Source organism: Ananas comosus, linkage group 10 (assembly GCF_001540865.1).
Source record: "Ananas comosus cultivar F153 linkage group 10, ASM154086v1, whole genome shotgun sequence".
Lineage (NCBI taxonomy): Eukaryota > Viridiplantae > Streptophyta > Magnoliopsida > Poales > Bromeliaceae > Ananas > Ananas comosus.
In genome coordinates, this window is record NC_033630.1 from 11,134,034 (window position 1) to 11,159,498 (window position 25,465).

The following is a 25,465-nucleotide window of genomic DNA, read 5'->3' on the forward strand; positions in this document are numbered from 1 at the left end:
TTGAATTTTAAAATTTCTATTAGATATTTTAAGTATGTATTGTATGTAATTATATACACCCAGTGTAGAGAATGCTTAATAAAGTGAACTCATAATTCCAAGAAAATGAGAGGATAAATTTTTACTCTCATTTGGTGTATACTAATATTTTATACACTGCAAAATTATATTGGATGATTGATAAAATATCTGATAATTAGTATTAAAAAATAAAATATGAATATAGTGTATGTAATATAAAATATTTAAATAATTTATTACTATAAAAAATTTTCTTTGATGCATATGTAATAGTCGGTTTAAAGTGCAATTAGTGCGTCCAAAATTCCTTGATATGTGGCAAGCTCTCATTAGTTGTTGCCTTGAATTTTTGAGAAGCTCTTCTTCACAATTCCCAAAAAGAGGAGAAAATTTTTTTTACACCTGATATATATATTAATATTTCATACACGGTGAAGCATATTAGATGATTGAAAAAATACCTTATAATTAGTATTGTAAAATAAAGTATAATATATATAAAATATTTAAATAATTTATTGTACTGTAAAATTTTAATTTTGATACATATTTAAAATTAGTTTACGGCGCACTGGGTGCGTCCAAAATTTCTATTAGACTTGTGGCAGCTTTTTATTGGCTGTTGCTTAAACAGGAGAAGTGGCTCTTTAGAAAGCTATTGTTGTAATGTAATGGAAGTGTCAATTTATATATGTTATAAATAGATTATATCATTTTTATTGCATAAAACCAAATAAGATATTTTTTAAATAATTATTATATTTTTAACTGTACGCAATTTTAATTACATTGTATTTATAATGGCATCCAATCTAACGGCATCTAGAAAGAGCAAAAGTATTCTTTGTAACAGGTATAACACATAAGATATATTTCAAACCAATCATATTATATTATAAGTGGATAAAGAAGGATCTAATCAAAAAAAAAAAGAAAAAAGAAGTTGTTTATTTCAAGAGTCACAGAATATACGGAAAAACTAATTTTATTGTGCCATATAGAATGCGTAAAGAGTTAATCAAGAATAAAATGATAATTTTATTGTACAAAATTTTTTAAAACTTTTAGCATTAAAAAAATTACACTTCGGTCCTCAAACTATGGCTTGAACTTTCTGAATTATTGCAATCAAGCCCCACAATCTAATTTTTTGATTAAATATTGATGAATTATTATGTAAAAGTGATATAGCAATATCGTAATTGATGATGCAACAATAAATAAGATACTACATCACTTCTATCTTAGTAATTCATCAATATTTAATAAAAAAAATAGATTGTAGGACTTAATTATAATAATTTGGAAAGCTCGAGAAATTACAATAACTTTGGTATCGTTTAGTTCAGGAATAAGCAAAAAGTGACTATTTTATGGATAAATATAAATTAAGGTATAAGAGGGGATTAGATCAATTTTGCATTTGGATGAAAATTGGGTTATTACTAAGAATAAAAAAATAGCGTTTAATTAGGTAAGATGGAATAAGAATTAAAGTGGGTAGTTATAAATAAAAAATAATCATATTATCCCTTTCTTTATATTAGAATTTAAATTTTTATATTTTATATTTATATTTTAGAATTTAAAATATAAAATTTTACAATTTAGAATCTCAAATTTACAATTTTATAAATTTTAAACTTTAAATTTAAGATGAAATTTATTATTAATAAATTTATAATTTTTTTTAAAATTCTACTTAAACTGAAATATAATAAAAATAATTTATTATAATATTTAAATATAATTTACTATAAAATTTATTATAATATGTAAATATAAATAATATGTATTAATATAGTACAATTAATAATTTTATAAAAAAATAATGTATTATAATATATAACATATTATATTTATATAATTTAGTTTTAATTCAATTTATAATTTTAATTAAGTTCGAAATTAAGCATTGTAATAGCACTATTCCACCAAAATGATGGAATAGTAAATCTCAAACTATTCAGGGATAACCGGGAATAGCAAGGTTTGACCGGGATAAAATATCCCGCCAAAAAATCACCCCTTTTGGCGGAATAGCAGGGATAACTTTCGTTATCCCCGCTTATCCCCCGAATCAAACAGGGCCTAAGAGTATGAACTGGACTACAAACTGAGACAACTGGACCTCTAAGGAAAAAAAAAGAGAGAGAAAAAAAGAAAACTACTAGCAAAAGAGATCCAGAAAAATTTGAGGTTAAAAGAAAAATAATACAAACCAGTAGCCAGGTGGGGAAAACAAAAAAATTAGATATGTTATGATTATTCTAATATATTAATATGAAGATATTCATCATCTCTGAAAAGAATAAGATTAATATTTTAGGATGAATATCATTTTCAAATAAATCTAACATTATCAACTAAATTATTTAGTATATTTAGTCAAACATCGTCATAATTTTTTCTTTTATTAAATTTTTTAAAATTTTAGAAAGATAACGTGAACCCAATACACCCTTAGGGGATTGAATTTTAGATATCCAGGTGCTTACCACTTTGTCCGTAGAGAATCACCTAAACATTACAGATGAACGGTGCTTTGCTGAAAACGAATTAAATTGGATTAGAATTGGAATTGGAGTCGATCTGATCGCTCATTGTGAGTGTTTCCTGGCCTATCGTCGTCACTCCGAGACCACCTCTCAAGCTGGATTAGCACCGAGAGTGACAGATCACCAAGTTCTCCGGGATGTTGGAGAGGTGGTTCACAGAGATAAGGCAACGGTAATCGGAGAGGTCAGCCATACGAGCGTTGAAGTCATCCGGCCTAATAAAGCGACTAAAGCCGCCGACAAGGGCCACCACTGTTTGGGAAGACCAGCACTCTTAGGGGAGGCTGACCAAACGGATCCAAACCTTGTAAGTCATGGGTGGCCGTCGTGCGTCGTTGTAGGGATTCCAAAGAAAGCAGCGTAAACGGAGATCTCCCAAGCTAAGGATGTCCTTGCAGAGGAGTTGGTTGCTCAGCACCCATTCCGGTAGGAAAACAACAAAGTCTCTTTCGCTATACTGGGCAACATGAAAGTTGGATGGGTAGCCCCTGAAACGATTCGCGAGTCCATTAGCAACGGTTTCCTAAGGGAAATGACCCAGTTGGCGGGGGGGATCACGTTGACAAGGATAGCATTGCGGCGACGATTTTGTCGGGCGAAGAAGTCGTCGGAAAGGGGGGGGACAGAAGAGCTAAGGTAGGCAGAGCAGGCGCGCATGGCTCGATAGACTTTCAATGGCAGGCGATTCATATTGGATCGTGCTTTGTGGCCCGACTTGAAACACCTAGTGCAGCGGATGGGATCTTGATAGTGGGTGGCCCAGTGTGCTCAGCCCAAGCACCTATAGCACCTGCCTTTGAAGGAGAATTTGCCAAAGCTCAAGGGAGGGTAAGGAGGGGACCGCTGTGGGAGAGGTGAGGCTAAGGTTTAGGGGGTGGAGCGGGAGTGAGGAGTGCGTCCCTGTATGTCTTCTTAAAAAGAGGGGAAGGAAGGCGCTTCTTGGAGTGTTGCCTGGTAGACCGAAGCTTGTCGTCCGAAGTAAATGACCCCGAGTTTAGAAGGGAATTGTCTTTTCGAAAGTAAGTAGTTTGAGTTTATGCAAACCCGGCTGTATCCGCCCATAGCACCTTCTTGGCGGAGGAGCTAGCTTCGTAAGCTGGTTTTTAGAGGTTGGTGGATGCAGTAACTCCATTGCTCGAATTCTGTTTGAGGCTCTGAAACCTTAGCTCTAGGTCTAAAGCTAACGAGACTTGCCGATGTCGACTGCCGCACTGCCGGCACAGACAGAAGGAGACGCTTGACGGGTGGTGGCTTCTCTGACACCAATGCCTCCTGGAACTCCTCTGAAATCCGAGATAAAAGACGGGACGCTCACCCCTCTGGTTGCCTGGTACACCGAGATCTTTCTGCCTCTTCTCCGCTCCGGCAGGCCTCTTCTGATGGCGGCACATCTCTTCCGCCGCGTTAGGCAGAAAGGCGGCGGGAATTTACGGTCTCTTCTGTTGGAATCTCCCCGGCTGACAGTGGCGCAGTTGGACGACCGAAAAATTTTTCAAATTCAAATCTCTCCCTTGCTGGACTTCCTACTTCTATGCTATCTGACGTGAAGGACGGAAGAAATACCTCTATGTCAGGCGGCTTCACCCTTCATGTTCTCCCCCCGAAGGCCTTCCGCCCTTCTTTTGTCATCAAGACCCTCTTTCTTGAGTCTGGAAGCTCTCAGGACAACCTTTGGTTTTCGCACCTAGCTGTGGTCGACAAAAAGGGATTTCGTGGCTTTTTCAACGAAGTAGAGAATCGCTGGTGCATTTATTTCGAAATCCGCCCAGCTTCCTCGATCTTCACGAATACTGAATCCGGGCTTGATGCGACTGGGCCTAGGTTCGCACCTCCTTTCCCTGATCAACGGTGGGCCCTCTCTCACTTTGTCACCGATCCGGGTTTTTTTGGATTCAGGCCTGACCTCGCCTCCCCTTATTTTGGTAGTGGACTGCACCTCTGTGGCAGTCAGGGTAATAAGCCTTCTAATAGTTTGGATTCTACTTCTTTTGGACTGGAATCAGGAGGTGGTAAGGGGGTGGACTGCACCTCTGTGGCAGTCATGGTAATAAGCCTTCTGATAGTTGGACTCGACTTCTTTTGGACTGGAATCAGGCGGGCCACCTCCTTTCTCTGATTAGCGGTGGGCCTTTTCTCACATTGTCACCTGTCCGGGCTTTTTTGGATTCGGGCCAGACCCCGCCCCCCTTGTTTCAGCGGTGGACTGCACCTGCATGGCAGTCCTGGCAATAGGCCCTCCGTAGTTTGGACTCGGCTTCTTTTGGGCTAGAATCAGGCGGGCCACCCCTGGTTGTCGTGGCCACTCCTACCCCTGCTTGCGATCCGACGGAACCGCCTAGGTCGAGCACTAGGCTTCTCAATCAGACGAAGGACTCAGCCTTGTGTAGGGCGATGCGCAGGAAAGCACGTCTTCTCGAGGGCGAAATGATCTCAGCTGGGAAGTCGGTGCGCGAGTGGACCAGCAAGAAAGTCAAGGCGAAGAGCCTCCTCTGCGACGTGAAGCTCTCCGATGCCGAAGCTAAGGATCTTCAGAAGCTCATGTGCGCTAATGCCTAGGAGTTGGCTGTCTTTAGCATTAGCTCTTTGTGATTGTTATGTGTGTTGTCTTGTGTCGTCTTGTTATGTGTGCGTCGTCTTTTTCTGATGTTTAACATTTTAAATTGGAATGTTCGTGGTCTCAATGACCCAGCTAAGCGTCGTTGCGTCAAGTCCGTAGTGTCTCCTCTCCTTTGTTCTGTTGTCTGTATTCAAGAATCTAAGGTGGATTCTGTGTCTCATTCTTTCCTACGCTCTTCCTACGGATCTAACTTTGATAGGTGCCACTTTATTCCGACGGTTAGGGCTTCTGGTGGTATAATCTCTTGCTGGAGTTCTAAATTTTTCTTGTGTAATGAGGTCTTAGTGCGAGAGCATTCACTTACTCTCAATCTAACACGCCTCGCTAGCGGAAAGACCTTCTACCTCACGAACGTGTACGGGCCTCCGAACTGGGATGGAAAGGAAACTTTTTGCACCGAACTGCTCTCTTTTAAAGGGTTTGCTCTAACAACTGGATCATCTGCGGAGATTTTAACTTCACCAAAAATCAGTCTGAAAGAAAAGGAAACCCCTGGAGTGCTAAAGCTATGGCTATGTTTACTGACCTCATCAGTAACTTAGCGGTTATTGATTTTCCTATGTCTAACCAAAACTTCACTTGGTCGAATATGCAACATAACCCACACTGGCCAAACTCGACAGATTTCTTGTATCAACAGAATGGGACCATACTTTTCCTCATTGCAAGGTCAAAGCCCTTCCCCAAACCACCTCCGACCATACCCTGATCATCCTGACTACGGGGCACCACCCCACGTCGAGGAGATTTCGGTTTGAGTCGGTCTGGCTAACAAAGGAGGATTTTCTCACAAAAGTACCGCTTTGGTGGAATGAAGTCACCCCTAAGATATCGACCATCCTCACTATATCTGCTAAGTCAGGCATTGCAGAGTTAGGATGAAGGAATGGTGTAAGATGAATTTTCACAGCATATCTAACTCTAAGAGGCTACTGCAGGAGGAACTCCAAAAGATCGACCAATTAGAGGAACATCACAACCTATCCCAGAAAATCTTGGATAAACGGGCGACCTCAAATCACAACTACACTTTATCCTAGAGGAGGAAGAAATTCTCTAAAAAATCAGGGCCAAACAGCGTTGGCTCAAAGAAGGTAACGGAAACACTAAATTTTTTCACGCGGTGGCCGATGGTCGAAAACATAATAACAGGATTGAAGTCATTGAAGACGACCCCGGGCGGGAAATTTCTAATGAAGAACACAAGAGATCATACTTCTTTCACTCTTTTAAACGACTGTTTGGCCAGGAAGCGGAGAGTCTACCGTCTCTTGGAGATTGGAGTAGTCTCTACCACTCTAACAGATTACTAAACCCTGAAATCCTAACCACTCCGTTTACAATTGAGGAAGTTCGGGCTGCCACCATCCAACTTGGCAGCGAGAAGGCCCCTGGGCCAGACGGGTTTTCCTTAATTTTCTTCCAAACCTTTTGGGAGACGGTCAAGGAGGATATTTTCAATGTTTTCACCGATCTCTATGACGGCAAATTATACACTGGCCCGACTGACTACTCTTTCGTGTGCCTCATACCTAAAAAAGAAGTAGCACGCAAGGCCAAAGACTTCTGACCGATCAGTCTCATCAATGAAATTCAAAAAATCATCTCAAAAATCCTTACTAACAGACTTGCGCCTATACTTCTGTCCATTATCACTTCAATGCAATCGGCCTTCTCAAAGACTGGCAACTAGTAGACTCTTTCTTCACCTCTTGCGAACTTGTAAACTGGTGCTCAAAATCTAGTAATGAATGTGTAAGTATCAAGGTTGACTTCGAAAAAGCATTCGACAATGTCAAATGGGTCTTTCTGCAAAGTATACTTAGATGGCTGGGTTTCAACGACAAATGGTGGACTTTGATTGAGTAATGTATCGTCAACGCCAAAATAGCTATTTTAGTCAATAACACCCCGACAGCATGGTTGAAAGCAAAGAAGGCCCTCAGACAGGGAGACCCTCTCTCCCCCTACCTCTTTTTATTGGTGACTGACTGTCTAGCAAGAGTAGCTGAGACGGCTAGAGATAACAGCCTGCTACACAAAATTGGCCTATCAGAAGATTGTCAGACGGTGATTATCCAATACGCCGACGACACTATTCTTTTCTGCGAGCCAAGAAAAAATTATATGCGGAACCTCCAGTTTATTTGGAAAACATTTGAATGGGCCTCGGGCCTCAGGATTAACTTGGACAAATCGAAATTATTTTACTTTGGGCCCAATCCTTGCAAAGCCGATAGACTGGCCAGCATTTTACGCTGTAAAGTAGGTTCTCTACCATTCCGCTAATTGGGATTACCACTTAACACCAAACAACTTCGTAGGGAAGATTGGGCACTGGTTATCGATCGCATAGATAGGAGAATCGAAGGATGAAAAGCTAAACTTCTCTCCCAGGGGGGGAGACTCACCCTTGTCAACTCGGTTCTAACCAATTTGTCGCTATTCTATATTTCCATCTTCAAAGCGCCTCAATTGGTACTACACCGGATGAAGCCCTGAGAAGAGCCTTCTTCTGAAAAAGGTGTTCCAAAATTTTCGAGGGAGCATGCCTCATTAGCTAGAATACTGTCTGCAAAAGCAAGGCAGAAGGATAGCTGGGGATCAAAGATCTGGACTCTATGAACACGGCACTCTTAACCAAATGGTGGTGGCGTTTCTTCAACGAGCCACACCGGCCTTGGTGCAAACTGATTAGATCTCTTTATTACATCAGACGAAGGCCGTTGCACAAGGGCAGTGCCTTCGCACCTTACTCGCAGTGGTGGAAAAGTGTGGTACGATGCCGCGAAGTGTTTAAATGCGGTGTATCTTACGTGCTAGGTAACGAAAACAACATCAGGATGTGGTCCGACATTTGGGTTGGAGAAACCCCTCTAAGCACCATGTTTCCAGACATTTTCGTCAATATTACGAACAAGGAGACCAGAGTATCTCAATGCTGGAACTCAAACAGATGGAGATGGCACTACATCTGCAGGGGCTTCGCAGTGTCCCATTCCACCGAAAATCGTAGACAATTGATATCATTTAAAGTTCTGATTATTCATTGTATCCCAAACACCAGCCTGGACTTGCCGAAATGGAGGTGGACCTCCAACTAGCTTTTTACTGTCAAATCCCTCTACCAGTTTCTAGCGAGACTTGATAAACCAGCATATTTAGAGATTAAAAATTTCAGTCAAAATCAAAATCTTCATCTAGTTGCTGCTTCGAAAGAGATTACTCACTGCCGACAGATTGCTCAATCGACGGATGTTTGTAGAGCAAAACTGTGGATTCTGTGTTGTACTCACGGAAAGCTGCGACCACCTCTTCTGTTACTGTGTCTTCGCACGATACCTTCTCCTTCTTGCGGCGGGTCTAGATGCACCCGACGAGGACTCGGGTGACGTAAGAGACCTTTCGACAAATATTTCTAACATCCCTGACAGCGCGAAGAGATCAAACGGTCTTACCCTTTTGGTAGCAATTTGGTGGGCCGTCTGGATGGAAAAAAACAACCTTACTTTCCGCTCGAAGTCTCCTAACGCTATCCGGGCTCTCGAACGTGCCAAACTCTTGATAAAGAATTGGATCGAGCTCCTCTGAATCGTCATCAATTCTTCTTCCCTACTCTTCAGTCTTTTCTCTTTCACTTTTGCCTTTTTCTTTTTTCCTACTTTCTCTCTTTGTTTATTTTCTTACTACACTTTTTTGCTCTTTTTTCGGAAGCCTTAGCTGCTTCCACCCTGTTCGCCTAGTTCATTTTGCTTAATGAATGAATATAGCTTGCTATCTTTTTCTCAAAAAAGAATTAGAATTCGAGTCGGAGTTGAGATTGACAGTAAAATTGGAATTAGATTAACATGTAAAAGATATATCTTAAGATTAGATTGGCCATCAATAACAGATATTTGTTAGAGATCTACTCTCTTTCCAACTTCATACGTTTATAAATGCAGAGGATCTTACGTAAATTAGTTATTACTTCACAATTCCTCACCTCGTACATCAAAACCCTGGGCGTTGCAATCCTCCTTCTATTAAGAGTTTGAATTGGCTGCTCGAACTCGCAAAAGGCAATACAAAAGGTGACCAGGGGAGGCCACACGCTTTCGGAGGACATCATTGAGTACGGCGTCCTCCCTCTGCTTCCCGCCAAAACTAGTTGCAATGCGTGTCGAAGCGCTGGCGCGCCTTAATCTCCACTGACTCCCACTTCATGCGCCTGCAAGACGCCTACGCCCGCTCCTCCCCCTCCCTCCTCTTCGGCGAAACGCCTTGCCAAGTCTTCCTCTCCCGCCGAGAAGAAAGGAACCCACCCTGTTCCATCGGCTTCCTGAGAATCTTCAAGCAGCCCTAGTTCAACTGCCCAGTCGACGACTGGCTCCCCCTCGCGGCCTGCCGCGGAATCCTCTGCATTGCTATAACCTCGAGGAGCGGCATTATATCTGAGCTCTACTTGGGTAATCCGGTGTGGATGGATTGGCGTCCTCTCCCAACACCCCCAAGCTGGACGCCCCAATTTTCTTGTTGGAGGATGCAATTAGCTGTCTATGACACGCAATGTGGCGCTCTCCGCAAGATTGTCGTGTTGTTTTTAATGCAGAGCGGTACCGCTGGCCAAGCAGACGCTTCTTTCTTCGTCTTCTCTTCCGCCAAGGGCTCATGGGAAACATCTCGGTAGCAAGTTTCGCTGAAGTTGTTGTACGCTCTGGAAGATGCGTATGAATTACTTTCTAGTGTCTATGTGGCGGAAACTTTCTTTTGGCATGTCAGAAGTGAGATGTTATGGTTCGATCCGAGAGAAGAGCGCGGCGGCGCCGTACCTTCGCCATTCACGGCCGCCGCGTATTATCAGAATATCAGTGAATGGGAAGGGAAGTTGAGCTTCGCGAGGTTGGATGATAGGGAGATCCACATGTGATCCTGAAACCAATCCTCTTGGTCCTACAGGATTTGCTTACAATTGAGACGGTCGCGAAAGCCAATCCAGACTTCTTCGCTTTCATGGGCCTCAGGATGAATCTAAGAAACCAAAGTACCAAATCGTTGGAGACCGTTCTTAACAGGACCCGCGCGTCTATTATTGCCTTTGGAGTTGGTTTCATCGTGCCCAAATTTAATTCTCACGGGATCTGCTACGACACAGCAACCGGAGAGGCATGGAATTTGAAGCGAGCAATTTCAAGTGATGACGGTACGAGACAGGTTGGTTACACAAATAGCCTTCTTAAACTGACAACTCCTTCATTACTGTAGTAGTCAGCAGCTTCTTGAGCTCTACATTATTTTATAATTTATAGAACCTGTGCCTGTTCTGCAACGCGAGCAACCGCTCCGCAATATAGTTCTTTTGCTCTCTGAACTTCGAGGAAACAAATCACCATTGTATGTTTATTTTGCTTTTGTATAACAATTCAAGCAAATATATAGCTTTTGGATTCATTATAAAGCTAGTCTGAGGAAGATGAATAAAAAATTAATAATTTTAATAACTATGTACTTTATGAAATTTAGAAAATTGATAAAAAAAATTCTTAGTATCAGAAATTTGATCAAATATAATTCACCCTCTGGAATTTAAGAAATTTTAATTTATCATCCTAACAATTCATTTGTTACATTTTCTTTCTTTTTTTCTTTCTTTCTTTCTTTTTTTTACTTTTTCTATGTAAAGGCTGTAGGCTTATTCCATTATTCGTTGCAATTGCACACTTCGAATTTAAACTACCCGCTGTGCGGCCTCACGCGGGACCCTGCCGTTTTGCACATAACCCCTTATTAATGCTTTGTTTGATTCGGGGTTAAGTAAGAACTAGTTATTTCAGGGATATGTTTAAGTTCAGGATTAATGTGGAGTTAGAGTAATTTTGTATTTGGTTGAGAATTGGGTTTAATCCAGATATAAGAAAATTAGTGTTTGATTAGAGTAGGTGGAATAAGAAGGATGGTGGGTTGTTATAAATAGAAAATAATGATATTGCCTCAATTTTCATATTTGAATTTAAATTTTTTATTTTATATTTAAAATGTTAAATTTAAATAAATAACTTTTAAAATTAAAAAATTCAAAATTAAAATTTATTTTTAAATCTCAAATTTAAAAATTTAAAGTTGTAAAATTTAAATCAAATCTAACAAATATAAAATTTTAAAAAATAAAAATAACAATTTAAAATTTAATTTAAAATTAAAATTTTAAAAAATAAATATATAAATATATATTTTAAGATTACAAATTATAAATTTTTAAATTTTCAATTATAAAATATTAAATTTAAAATTTAAATAATTAAAAATAACAATTTTAAAATTTTAAATTTTAAAATTTATTTTAAAATTTAAAAATATAAATATTAATTTTAAGATTACAAATTAAATATTTTAAAATTTTCAAGTATAAAATGTCAATTTTAAATTTTAAATTTTAAATTTTAAAAATATTAATATTAATTTTAAGATTACAAATTATAAATTTTAAAATTTATAATTTAAAATTAAAATTTTTTAAATTATATTTTAAATTAAATTGGGATGAGATTAACTTTAATCACATCTCTATTTTTGGGAGGGGTGGGGTTAACTAACCCCAACCCCGCCCCTCTAAAATCATGTTTAGCTATAGTTTGAGGACAAATTACCGACGAAAAGATCAACAGAAATCTCAATCTATCAAAAATAAATGCGAAAATTAAAATAGCATACCAAAATTTACATAGAAAAACTCCAACAAAAAAAAAAATTTACGGAACAAACACGCGATAACAATTCACTAAGAAATAAAAGATTATAAGGTGATTACTTACTACACGGATTCAAACTTCTCTTTTATCTTTTTTGGATTTCGCGCTCTTCAACGGCTAGTCCACGCCCACATACGAATTCACGAACGCCACTCGAATTCAGAAGCACCAATGATTTGAATCCACGAATTGTCTTGGTCACGTCGAATTCATGACGCCACTCCGTCCGGAACAAAACAAATAACATTGGTGGTGATTCCTTACTTAGAGAATCATTAAAAAACCGTTAAAAATGTCTCTAAGCAATGACCATATCAATTCTCCATAACAAAAGAGAAATTAGATTTTCAAAAAGTGATCCGATAAAAACTTGCTTTTGGGGATGAGAGAGAAAGCACCAAACAAGTTTCTAAGATTTTCTAAAAAATATTTTATACTTAACCACATTTTAAAGACAACCTCACATCTTATTTATTGATTTGAAAACAATTAGAACCAGATTAGAATTGAAAATTTGATTTTAAAAAGTTTTGGAAGTAATTAGACTCAGATTAAAATTGAAAAACTGATTTTAAAATGTGCCATCTTATTTATATATTTGGAAACAATTACAATCAGAGTAGGATTGGAAAACTTCAGATTTAAATATTTATCAATTTATATCTATTCTAATATCTTCCAAATATGTATATGATTATAAATCATCACCGATATTATCTAAACTTATCGAGCATCGTAAATTCATACTTTGAATTTTCAAATCTTCAATTTTCATTTTTTTTTTTGAATTTTGAAGACTCCGACTCACTTCACGAAATATACTAATATAAAATTCGTAACATGTCAAAATTTAATTTATTATAATTTATATTTTAAATTTTTAAAATTATTATAATTAAGTCCTGTAATTCAATTTAGTTGATTAAATATTAACATATTATTAATATATAAGTGATATATCAGTACTATACATTATTTTTAAGTTAACAATATATTAATAATTAATCAACTAAATTAGATAGTAAAATTTAATAATAATAATTTTAAAATTTTAAGTCAGAAATTAAAACATATTAAAATTTGAAAACGAAAGTGTCAATTTTGAAGACCACGCATGTAATTTATCATTTTTTAAAAAAATTTAGCATAACGTACGGACATTTGTCAAGAATCCTATGTAAGTTAAAGTACAGGGCGGTGATATAAAAGCTAAACCGCAGTGACCGACACGTGTCAGTATCAGGGACAGTCACCACACGTGGCATTTCTTAAGATGCTATGCTCAATCTAGGACGGACACGTGTCAGTTCACGGTATTCCATGTTCAATTAATTTTTTAAAAAAAAAAGAATCGGTGGTTTCCTAAAATTTTAAAATTCACGTACGTACGTACGAAATATATTAATTTTTTAAAACGCATTTACGAGTATCTTAAAATAAAATATTATTTATGGAATGAGTCAATAATTATTTTTAGATCTCTGTTCTAATAATTTATTAAAATCACAACAATAAAATAGTAATATCTGTAGAGAATCGAAGCTGGATTTGAGATGTCGCGTTATAATTTATGTAAATTTCAAAATAAATTAACTGGTTCTGAATATAAGATGAGAAAACTATAATCAAATTAAATAATGATAAATTCAAATAAAAATAATGATATGGTAAATAATAAAGTGTTCATTTTTATGCAATCTAAAAAAAAAAGACATTTTTGCATAAAAAATCTACTTATTTTAGACTTTTGCAAAATCGGATCACCTTTTTTGTTTTTACAGATACGGTCCGTTTTTTCAGCAAACTGACCAAAATACCCTTATTACTTTTTCTCTTTCCTCTTTCTCTCTCCTCTTCGTTTCTGTCGTTCTTTTTTTTTTCTCGCCGAAAAAAAAGAGGCGGATCGTCGCCTTCTTTTTCACCGTCGCCTCCCTCCTCACCCTCCTCTCCACCGCTCGCGACCCCCTCCTCCTCTCCCCCGCCGCCGCGGACCCCCAGCCCAATCCCGTCGCCGCGGCAGCAGCGGCCGCGGCGAACGGGGTCGGGCTGGATGCGGAGAAAAAGACGACGGCGAAGAAGAAGAAGGGGAGGCCGAGCGGCAGGGCGCAGGAGGGGGAGGCGGAAGCACAGTCGGCACCGGCCCCGCGGACCCCCAGCCCGATCCCGTCGCCGTAGCGGCAACGGCAGCGGCCGCGGCGAACGGGGTCGGGCTGGATGCGGAGGCAGAGGCGGAGAAGAAGACAACGGCGAAGAAGAAGAAGGGGAGGCCGAGCAGTAGGGCGCAGGAGGGAGAGGCGGAGGCGCAGCCGGCGCCGGCGAGGAGTGGGGAACATTACACCATTACACCATTACACCATTATACCATTTTGCACCATTACACCATTACACCATTTGCACCATTACACCATTACACCATTTGCACCATTATAATTTTGCACCATTACACCATTACACCATTTGCACCATTACACCATTACAATTTTGCACCATTACACCATTATACTATTTGCACCATTACACCGTTACACCACCATTACACCATATGCACCATTACACCATTCGCTGGTCGGCGGCTTCTGCGCGGCGGCGGGAGGAGGGACGGCGCCGACGGAGAAGAACACGCGCGGCGTCGGCACCGGCGCCGGCTGCGCCTCCGCCTCCCCCTCTCGCACCCTGCCGCTCGGCCTCCCCTTCTTCTTCTTCTTCGCCGTGGTCTTCTTCTCCGCCTCGGCCTCCGCATCCAGTTTAGGCCTTCTTCTTCGCCGTCGTCTTTTTCTCCGCCTCGCCGTCGTCGGGCTGCATGTACAAGACGGCCAACTCGGTGTACCGGCCGGACTCGCCGGAGTCGCGCTTCACCAACTCGTCGAACGAGGGGCGCGATCGGGACATGATCAGCCTGTCGACGGCGCCGTCCGACGACGAGTAGTACGACGGCGAGTCGTCGGAGAGCGTGATACGCGGCATCAAGTCGTCGGCGCACGTCGACCGCCTCTTCTTTGAGCCCCCTGGTGCCGACACGGGCTCCATACTCGGCGACGCGGCGCCGAAGAAGGCGGAAGACGACGACGACGACAGCGCCAATAGCGATGGCGACGGCGGGGCGATGCCGTTCAAAGAGAGCGTGGTGGTGGCCATGGAGTCGCGCGACCCCCTCCCCTCCCCCTCGCTCTCCTCCACCTTCGCCGTCGCCGCCATGGCCATGGGCTCGGCGACGGCGACGGAGACGACGGTGGGGGTAGGCTCGGCGGCGGCGACGGGGGAGAGGAGGAGGGGGTCACGGGCAGTGAAGAGGAGGGTGAGGAGGGAGGCGACGGTGAAGAAGGAGGGTGAGGAGGGAGGCGTCGGTGAAAAAGAAGGCGACGGTCCGGCCCGCCTCTTTTTTTTTCGACGAGAAAAAAAAAAAGAACGATAGAAACGAAGAGGAGAGAGAAAAAGAAAAGAGAAAAAGTAATAAGGGTATTTTGGTCAATTTGCTGAAAAAGCGGACCGAATCTGCAAAAACGAAAAATGTGATCCGATTTTGCAAAAGCCCAAAATAAGTGAAATTTTTACGCAAAAGGGCCAAAAAAAAAAAAAAAACTACTAATTTCCAATTTCGACAAAAAAAAATAAATAATAATAATAGTAATAATAATAATAATATCGGGAAAAAAAATCTCGCCGGGAAAAGCGGGGCGCGTCCTTACAGTTAGCTCCTCCAATTCCGGTCCCGCCTACTAATCACCTCGCGCCACGTGTACGGCTACCATTCCTCCGTGCCACCGCCGAGCGCGTTGGTCGGCGACAGCTATCCTCCTCTTTGGGGCCCACGCGCTTCGACCGTTACGTACGGCCGTAGGGCCTAGGATTCCCCCCAAACCCTATATGGCTATATATACACACACACACACCCCACAACACACAAAGCATTATTATTATCCACATCTCAAATACATAAAACTCTCTCTCTCTCTCTCTCTCTCTATATATATATACAAACCCCTTAATCTCTCTCTCTCAATTGCAATTACAATCCAAATCCAATGGAAACAATCTCAATTTTCACCCCCAATTTCTCAATCCACCCTCCCCCGCCGCCGCGTCCGGCCGGTCTCGGGCCAGCCAGACTGCAGTATCGCTCGTTCGGACCGTCTTTCAGGCCGCCGGCAGGCCCCGGACTCCCCGAACGGAGGAGACGTCTGGCTGCAGCTCATTTCGCCTTCAGAAGAGAGCCCCATGGATCGGACTTCGGCGGCGGTGGGTTCGTGGACGAGAACATGATCGTGCTGCGGAAGAGGATCAACGACATGGAGATGGCGGAGCGGAACTACGAGCCCCCCGCGGAGTGGACCGAGTGGGAGAAAGGGTACTACACGAGCTACGGCGCGCACGTGTGCGAGTTCGCGGGCCTGCTGCAGGCCCTCTTGTTGAGCACCAGGCCTGGTTTGGGGCTGGGGATGCTGGGGCTCGTCGTGCTGAGTGTGCCGATCGCGGCGGTCACGGCAGTCTGCCATTTGATCGAGATATCGCAGCTGATCCTTTCCAAAGTGCAGTAAATTGATCGAAAATCTCATACGTAGATTATATATGCGTCAATTTGTTCATTTGTTCTTTTTTTCTTTTTTTTTTTTGGGGTTGGTAGAATCAAGTTGTGAGTGTTGTACAAAAGAATGTGTAATTAGGCATAAGTAATAAATTAAAAGCTTTTCGAGTTTATTAAGTTCTCTAATTCCCACTTAAGTAAGACTAAAAGCAAGTTGAAGTTACAATAATTAAAGCTCTATAATTGAACTGCAGATAATGTATCATCTTTAACAATACTCCACTGGTTCCTAATTAAAGCTTTATTTTGAAATTGCAGAAAAATTGTGTTGCATACAGCGAAAAAATGTAATAAAAAATTACCGTATCGGCTTCCGTATGTAATATCATATTCCGCATATTGTTAAGACTCACTTGTAATACGTTTTCTACACTCTCATCGAAAAATACAAGGGTATATTTTTACTTTTTTTTGCTCTAATTCTATTTTACCTATCAGCGTTAAATGAACCTTAATACCAAACTATGGCTATAATTTTAAATTAATTTTACTTTTGAAGTTATATTTTTCTAAGTTAGATACATTCGCAAATCAGAATCAGATATAACAATACACATATTTTTCTTACCTAAAAGCTATGAATGATAGTTATATTTTGGGAAATATGCGGCTTTACTCTCTACAACAAACTTAACAGGAACAAATATTTACAGAAAACATAATTGTTATTGAATATTCAAGAAAAAAAATAATGCTCAATTCACATCCGTATCGAAATCCGAAGAAACACAGCATATTTGAATCCAAATTCAAAGGGTTTTTCTACAGAAAAATCTGAATCCGAATCTGAATTGAAATACAAGCCAGATTATAAAATCACAACTCATTCTTGGGTATTTTGGATCCAAATTCCCACATGAGCACTAGGCCCATGTAGGCATTAGGGATGAACACCATCATGCATCCGAAACCGAAAATTCAAATTCAAATTTTGAATTTATACATTGGAAATCACAACATCCTAATCATAGAATACTTCAATCTAATCAAAAAATAAAAATATATATAAAAAAAAAGAGAATCATTATTTCAAAGTGCAAAGTGGATCAATGAGACTCAACTTAAGCTACTAAACATGTAACAGGAAAAATGGCTCCATTTGTTCTAATCTAGTGTCCACATCCAACCCATATGTCAGCTTCAACAAAAGCAAATCTATTACGCTGGATCAGTCGATTGCGTCGAATTACATATTGCCGCCACTAAAAGCACCATGAGACAGTTAAGTAGAAAATGCTGTTTGAGAGATAATACCAAGAAACTTTGTTTCGAGAACCTGACTGTTCTATGCTGTACAAATAGAATACGTGTTCAATAAAACACATTAAATACAGAATCAGAATCTCTTAAATCTTTCTTTTGCGCGTCACAGACCACGACCGATAACACCAATCGAATCTCATCCAAAGGCGGAAGGAAACTGAGCATTCCTTCATTGCGTGCAGCATCGTGCGAAAGTCATCAGCCAATCGGTTGATCCGGACCAAGTTGCAACAAAATTCTCTATAGGTAGGTTGATCGAGCACTTGCGATAATATAGCCGATTAGTCACTATTTGGACTTCGGCAATTTGAAAATGCTTTCCTTGTAGTATTTGAGCTCCCTGATGCTTTCTTTGATGTCATCCATAGCTCTATGCCTTTTCTCCTTTGGAGGAGCCTTCTTCTTTTCTGTTAATAGAGAGGCATAATACAGTAAACAGGATCTGTTTTAGTTGAATGTTGCGAGAAAAATTTACAGCAAAATAATCGTCAAATAAACAAAGCGATGGATTAATGCTGAAATGTTAGTTTCCATTTCAAAGTTAAGAAATTCAAATTCTACTGCTGATGTATCGTATTATTCTTTGGTATACATAATTGGCCTCAACCGATTTCATTCAAATTGCAGCCCCCAAAATTGAAGAGCATAGATAAAGAAACTACCGCAACCATAGAGTTTCGAATTTTTGATGTGATAGTTAATTAGATTCACAAATTTAAGTACTAATCAAATGATGGTAGAAAACATGGAATGCCAACAACCCTCGACACAACTGAAGTTTGAAGTAAGTTATTACCCCTTCTAACATTCAGGGATCGAAAAATCAGCCCTTGGTTATTAGCCACTTATTGCTATACCCCTGTTTTCAGCAAGAACAGCAAAAGCACATGGGGTTTCCTGTATTTTATGCTAATCAATGTTTTCATCTTCTTTAGGCAAGAATTTGGTCCAAAACTCATGCCTAACTAGTGGTGGGTAAAGTGTAAGTTGATGTATCATGTTTCTGCATTAATATTAAGCAAGGATTAAATGGATCAAAAGGCAATAACCCAGGAACAAGTAATGCACATTACATCATTTATCTGAAGACCCTTTCGGAACAGAATAAGGCCAATTCCAGATTGCTTTAGCACTTGGTTAGGAACAAGAGAGAGAGAACAACAACTTCATAATATGCACAGAAATATGCTTGAAGAACATTATAAAGAAAATATAATACCTCTGGGAAACCAACGGATACATAAAGCCATGACACTACTGACATCGACGAGTACATGAGGGAAGATTGCGGCGAGATCTGGCATGTATTTCTGCCAGACGAAACACAAGAACCAAATCTTAGCGAATAAAAGAAGACAATGAGACATCAGGGGCCGATGGGACGTACAACTTTGCAGTTAGGGACATTCTCCAACATTATTCTTAAAGAGAGGAAAACGATTACTTCCGAATAAAGATAATCAAGCATCTACTAAAAGGAGCAGCATTGCAACATTTATTTGCCACACCATAAATTTCAGCAGAAAAAAGCTAAGTGCATGTTTGGCATTATTTATGTTCTTATTTTTGTTTCCTCAAGTGGACCTAATAATGAACATAATTTTTGCTATCATGAAACTCTTTCATCTTCCTTTTGTGCGAGCGTTTTCCTTTTTCGTTATTATTTGGAAAAGGTGGATTTGCAAATTAGCTAACAATCACAAGAACAGACGAAGTCATCTCTAGGCATTGTTAATCGCATGGAGCATGGGAAAAACAAAAGAAAAAAATTATTAATGCCAAATGAGGTCTACATAATCTTACACCGTCCAACCACATTAATTTTGTATTTGAAGATATGGATATATATTGACTGGAAATAATCTTTTGACAGTACTTAACTACAGCAACTCGGTCATAATATGAGTAAATTATTATATATATAGCATTTGAACATCTAGGATTAATTTACCAATGCATCGTAGTTTTTGCATCTATACATACATCAATTGGACATCAAACGAAAGCTACCAAGAAAGAAAACATGTTAGGAAATAGTATACGATGATAGTAACTGAAAAATGTAAGCAATTTATCTTGATTTAGGAAGTCAGAAATATGTATAAAAATAATAGTAAATCAGAAATGCAGCAAACCAATTTACAGAGCAATCCCATTAAATTGTCAATTTTGAGAGAACTTGACCTTAAAGCAACAACACTCAAAAAAAAAAAAGGGGTTAAGAAACAAAAAGAAACTGTTTGCAAACCTTTAAGAATAAGAAGTCAACATAAATAGAATTCCCAGCCAATAGAGGAGTATCTGAGCCTATATGCTTTTTCACAAACTCTATAACCTGAAAAGAATTGGTACCAATATATTATTATATCAAATTTGTCAGATAGTTATAAACAGGAAAGTTGAGAGCTGAAAAGAAATGGCACCTTTACCTCTTGCATTATCACTAGTCTATATGAAGAGCCATGACAATAATGGAAGCTACGCATTACTAGATTGGAACTTAATATCAACTCTATTCTACAATATTAAGCAAAAAATTCCAAATCGCAACTGCTTTCAGTTATCATCAAATCTATTATACATAACAAAGGAGAAAGACCAAACGTACTTGTTTTTCTGCATCACGCTCGGAAATTGTACTTTGCAGAACTCTCTTCGTCAGCCCTAAATTTTATTGAAGTGAAAAATCCATTTTATTCTCAGTGCATGCTGTGAAGATAAAAATCAATAATAATCTTTCCAAAAGAGTGTCTACCAACATACCACTAGCTGCATGGTGCTCCCGACACCACTCTCCCATTTTATCCAAACATTCCTTGGTCTGACTAATAACAAAATCTGGGCCCTGAATGGAAAATATAAATTGTCATAAACTAATGCACAACTGAATACAAGAGATTTATCATACCAATAATTTATGTGAATTTACAATGTTGCTATCTTGTGATGTAAGAATATGTTGCATAACAGGAACTTTCAAAAACCAGGATTCCTACTGATAAAAGAAAGCAAACTAGAAAAATCATAAACAAAATCCACATTCAATATTCACAGAGGCTATCACATATTAATATTGTTAAGTAAGATCAAAATAGTGCTATGTTTTAGGAGATTGAATAATTGCTTGAAATAACTAACTTCTCATAACTTTCCAAACCGACCAAAGATAGTCTATTTTATGCACTAGTGCAAAAGAAGATGATTGTTACGTAGGTCCTAACTACAGAAGATGATTGTTACATAGGTTCTAACTACAGGAGATGATTGTTACATAGGTCCTAACTACAGAAGATGATTGTTACATAGGTCCTAACTACAGAAGATAATTGTCACATAAGTTCTAACTACTAGCCCTTTTATGCACCCTATTCACATAGGACATTATGTTTAGGATGAGTAAAGGATGCCATTTACGCTGGTTACGGAACACAAATTTTGTGACAGGTAACAACAAAACAGAGACTAACCTCACCAAAAAAAATATATTTTTTGAATCATAAGATTATTGGTGAGACAGGCAAAGAGAAAAATAACTCAAGAATCTGCAAAGCTGAGCTGCTCTATAGGAGAACTTAACCAATTAAATGCACGTGAAGAGAAGTTCATTTGGCCTTTCATTTGATTGTGAAATTAAACAATAGAAAACCAAGAAAAAGAATCAATGTTCTAAGAAGATGTTGCAATATGCAGGGTAGCAAGACATTGTATAATATACTTAGGCAGGTGCATAGGCATATTCATTTAAATTAGATTGAAAATATAGGTAACTAAAAGTACTATTTGCTATAGTTCAATTTAAAGAATAAAGTAAGCCTTAAAAATTACACACGATTAATTTTATGAGTAACAATAAGTAACAACGAAGCAAAAAAGATTTTATTTGAGAAACATTTATCACGCAAACTAAAGTATGTTAATTAACCAATAAATAGCCAAGGACATTTAATATAAAATTAAACTGCCCATTAATGATCACAGTGGTGTTGTATAAGACTCATATAGTGGTTGTTTTTTTACTGTTATTGCCAGTAGGGAGTAAATCAAACTTCTATCAACAATTCTAAGTACACAAGACAAAGCAAAAGAAAAGCCAAAGTAGTGCAACAACATTGTATACAAGGACGAGCAAATGAAATGAGCTTGAAGGTATAAAAAGTAAAAGCCACCTCAATTGACTTGGTAAGTTTACCATCTGTTATGATACAAGCAATCTCCAGTATCCGATCAGTTGTAACATCCAAACCTGCAGGTTGCACATTACAGTTAAAGAAAAAGATTGTGGGACATCTGAAATTGACCATCATAGTTTTAATACACTTTTAACTTAGCATTGAAAATTGAAACTACCAACAAACTGTCCACAACTAAACGAAACATCACACGATGAATTAAATAACCAATAAAGGTATCACATTGGATGCCTAGACAGTGTAATCTAACACCTAAGCATCAATGATAGAACAAAAGGGGAGCAAAATATAAAAAACAAAGAAACTAATAATAACGCTACTGGAAACAGCGAATCAATATTGCTTAAGTCAACTATGCAAATTTGTACCTGTCATTTCCAAATCAATCCACACAAGGGGCATCTTGTAGTCTGTCGAAGATGACGCAAGAATTTCTTGGTTGAGTCTACCATTTTTCTGTGAATTCTCTTTTACTGATGATTCAGCTTTTTTGCTGTTTTTCAGTGAATTATCTTTTCCTGATGATTCACCTTTTTTGCCGTCTTTAGCTGCATATAAGCAAACTTTCAAGGAGCGTATAAAGAGAATTTGACTTACTACATAGTTAATCAGAATGTCAGCTTCCATTTAAGTAAAAAATTCACTCAATAAACCATTACATCTCAAAAACAAAACCAGAACAAGTGAGAGATAGAAAAGGAACAGAGAAACTTCCTTTGGGATCAAGAAAAATTATGATATCCAAATATTTCCTAGACGTATATGTCACGCAACAGTTAATGTGATGCTGCACATGCCTAACAGTCATGTGCAAATGTTCCTACGTATGTTATAAAACTATATTCTCTCAATTCTCACATGTATGAAACTTTCTCACTAGTTTTTAGTAAAATCCCCAAAAAAGCATATATGAAGACTGCGATTCTAAAGGGGTATAGATGTAGAACGCTAATTTTTTTAGGGGTATGTATGTAACTCAAAGAAGTGTTTGCCATGCATGAATGTGCAACTTAACTCAAGAATTCAAAAAAGAAACTAATCTGTGAGATCTAGACCTAGTGGTCACAGTATTCTTTGAAAACTAACCTGATTTAGGAGATTTGCTTTCATCTTTGGCAGCAACTAGAGTTGTAATTTGATCTGTATCATCTTCAGCATCCAAGGTAAGAACAGAGAAGACGTTAGCAAGCTTATCCATCAGAAGAATCCTTTTCTTACAGACCAAATGAAACCTGTTTTTTTTAACATCCACAAAGCATCCATGTAGTTAAAACTCAATGGTAGCAAAAGAGGAAAATCAAAGTCAAGAAATACACAAGAAATAACTGCATGCTGAAATAAAGTGCTAGTAAACTTGCAACATTGATTACCCAATGAATCATGATGAGAATGCTCATTCTCATTGAATAAATATTGTGAGTGCTCATATCAAGTTATATAAATGAGATTCAAGTTGTTATGATGGTGATCAGGGTAGCTGACAGGGCCATCGCTAAAATGCTTAGGCACTACCTTAGTGTTTTAGCTGGACCGGTGAATAACTCATATATTGCAAACTTTTTTTGGATAATCTAAAAAAACTTTCAAAGAAAAAAAGGAAAGCACCAACACTTCAACTCTGTTTGGATGCATGAACATCTTGCGTAGCATATCTCTTTGATTTAAATAAGAAGCCTGCAGTATTTGGTAGATGAGGAGTGTTATCAAATATCTAGAATGGAATACTATATTCCACCATCAAATCATTTTTTTTGAAATAAGATAAATCACCTCGTAGATGAACTATGCTATCCAACCAAATCATAGATGTCAAGACCTTCCAAGGAGAAAAAATCAAACTCCTTACTTTTAATCACACAAGAGAGCCCTCAATAAGTTATCATTGGATAACTTATTCCAACATCCAAAAGAGCTTTTATCTCATCCAAACCAAAACAGTTTAAACACATGTAACTATGATGCTCTCTCAAAAGGATAATCCTTTAGAAAATAAGACGGAATGATTTGTCCTTATCTACAAAAATTGTAGAAGGTAGATAATTGCATTCGACAACAAGGCTAAGGCCTAGTTTGGTAATGCGGAGGCTACAAGCACCGGTTTTATGCGTTGGAAGGCCCAAAAAGAATTCGAAAACAGTTTCAATATTCCCTCCTTTAATGCTATAAGATTGCAGTGGCTAAAATTGGAAGCGCTTTCAAAATTTTTCGCCCTCCCACAATATAAAAGCGGTGCTTTTAGCCACCACATTAACAAACTAGACCTAACACCTACTACGGTTTCAATTCGTGTGCCCTGGTGATATGAAAACTTAAAAGCTAGACACAATGTCGCATTGTACTCCATTACCAATTCAACTGTGACAGCAAGCAAAGTGATCTTACAAATGAAAAGGAAAAAAAAGGAAAAAAAAAGAAGAAAAATCCCCTTCAATCGCTAGGAATTCCCATGCCCAAACTAAAAATCATTAGACATTCATCTTTAGCACTCATTATTCCACTAAAAATCCACTTCACCACTAGTATCTCCAAAATTCCAAACATCTACAAACCCAAAAAGAAAGCTTAATTTGTCCTAAATTAATCGTCAGAGCAATCAAAATTACAAATTTTGTCACGATCACTCGGCATTCGCCATTTTCCGCGCAAGAATCCTACAAGTTCATCTTCTAATCCCCCCCACCCTCCACAATCATTCCCATTCTCATAGCAATCTCTCTGTCCGAGGGAACCCAAATTAACACATGCACACAAACATATCCTCAAAACATCCGATCAAAGAGGATCAAGATACAACTTTTCCAGCAGATGCATCAAGAAACCAAGCACACAAACCCCAAATCAACATATAATAATTAACCAATCAAAGCAAAATTGGGTGCAAAAACAAGAGCAGAAAGAGTGATACCCTAGGTCAGATACGGATCAACTCTTCTTCTTCTTCTTGTTCTTCTTCTTCTACTACTACTACTACTACTGGGTTTGTTTAGGAAATAGAGAGAGAGAGAGAGAGAGAGAGAGAGAGTTAGGGTTTTAGTGGAGTTCGGCGAGGACGAGGAACGATTTACGTATGGAGTCGCATGGACTGAGGCGTATGCGGATAGGCGCATACTAATTGTCGATTTCTTTTTTTATTTTTTTGAAAAACTCCAGTGTGATTTCTTACTTACTCACTTTAGTATCCTGTAGTTTAAAACGTATCAATTTAGTATCATATAATTTTATTTTCTTTTTATTATTTATTTCACTAATTTTTTTCTTTTAAATACGCTTTTATGATTTTTCACTTTCTCACTTTTGTACCCTATGGTATAAAGTGTATCAAGTTAGTATCTTGTGGTTTTATTTTTCTCTCGTCAACTCCTCCATTAATATTTCATTAAATTATATACAAAAAAAACTTCAAATATTCATCTAGATTTCTCGAATATTCACTTTAATATCTTTAGTTTTAACTTTTTTATTGATTTAATAAAAAAAATAATGGAATAGATAATAAAAAGAGAAAA

The 25,465-nt window shown here is 38.4% G+C and overlaps 2 protein-coding genes across 3 annotated transcripts; one reads left to right on the forward strand and one right to left on the reverse strand.

The window, feature by feature from the left end:
* On the forward strand, positions 15,825-16,623 carry LOC109716035. Its single transcript, XM_020241308.1, has one exon. The coding sequence runs from the start codon at positions 15,947-15,949 to the stop codon at positions 16,457-16,459; it is 513 nt and encodes a 170-aa protein (XP_020096897.1). The 5' UTR covers positions 15,825-15,946; the 3' UTR covers positions 16,460-16,623.
* LOC109716664 (oligoribonuclease) lies at positions 17,511-25,064 on the reverse strand. 2 transcript variants are annotated; one of them, XM_020242206.1, is made up of 9 exons: positions 24,865-25,056; positions 23,046-23,191; positions 22,328-22,507; positions 21,936-22,012; positions 20,533-20,614; positions 20,378-20,433; positions 20,018-20,104; positions 18,989-19,079; positions 17,585-18,176 (listed from the first exon to the last, which is right to left on the reverse strand). In XM_020242206.1, exons 2-9 carry the CDS (start codon positions 23,155-23,157, stop codon positions 18,058-18,060), a joined length of 804 nt encoding a protein of 267 aa, XP_020097795.1. In that variant the 5' UTR covers positions 23,158-23,191; positions 24,865-25,056; the 3' UTR covers positions 17,585-18,057. The 2 variants fall into 2 exon arrangements, with proteins under 2 accessions (XP_020097796.1, XP_020097795.1); XM_020242207.1 differs by lacking the exon at positions 18,989-19,079 and having other exon boundaries at positions 17,511-18,176; positions 24,865-25,064.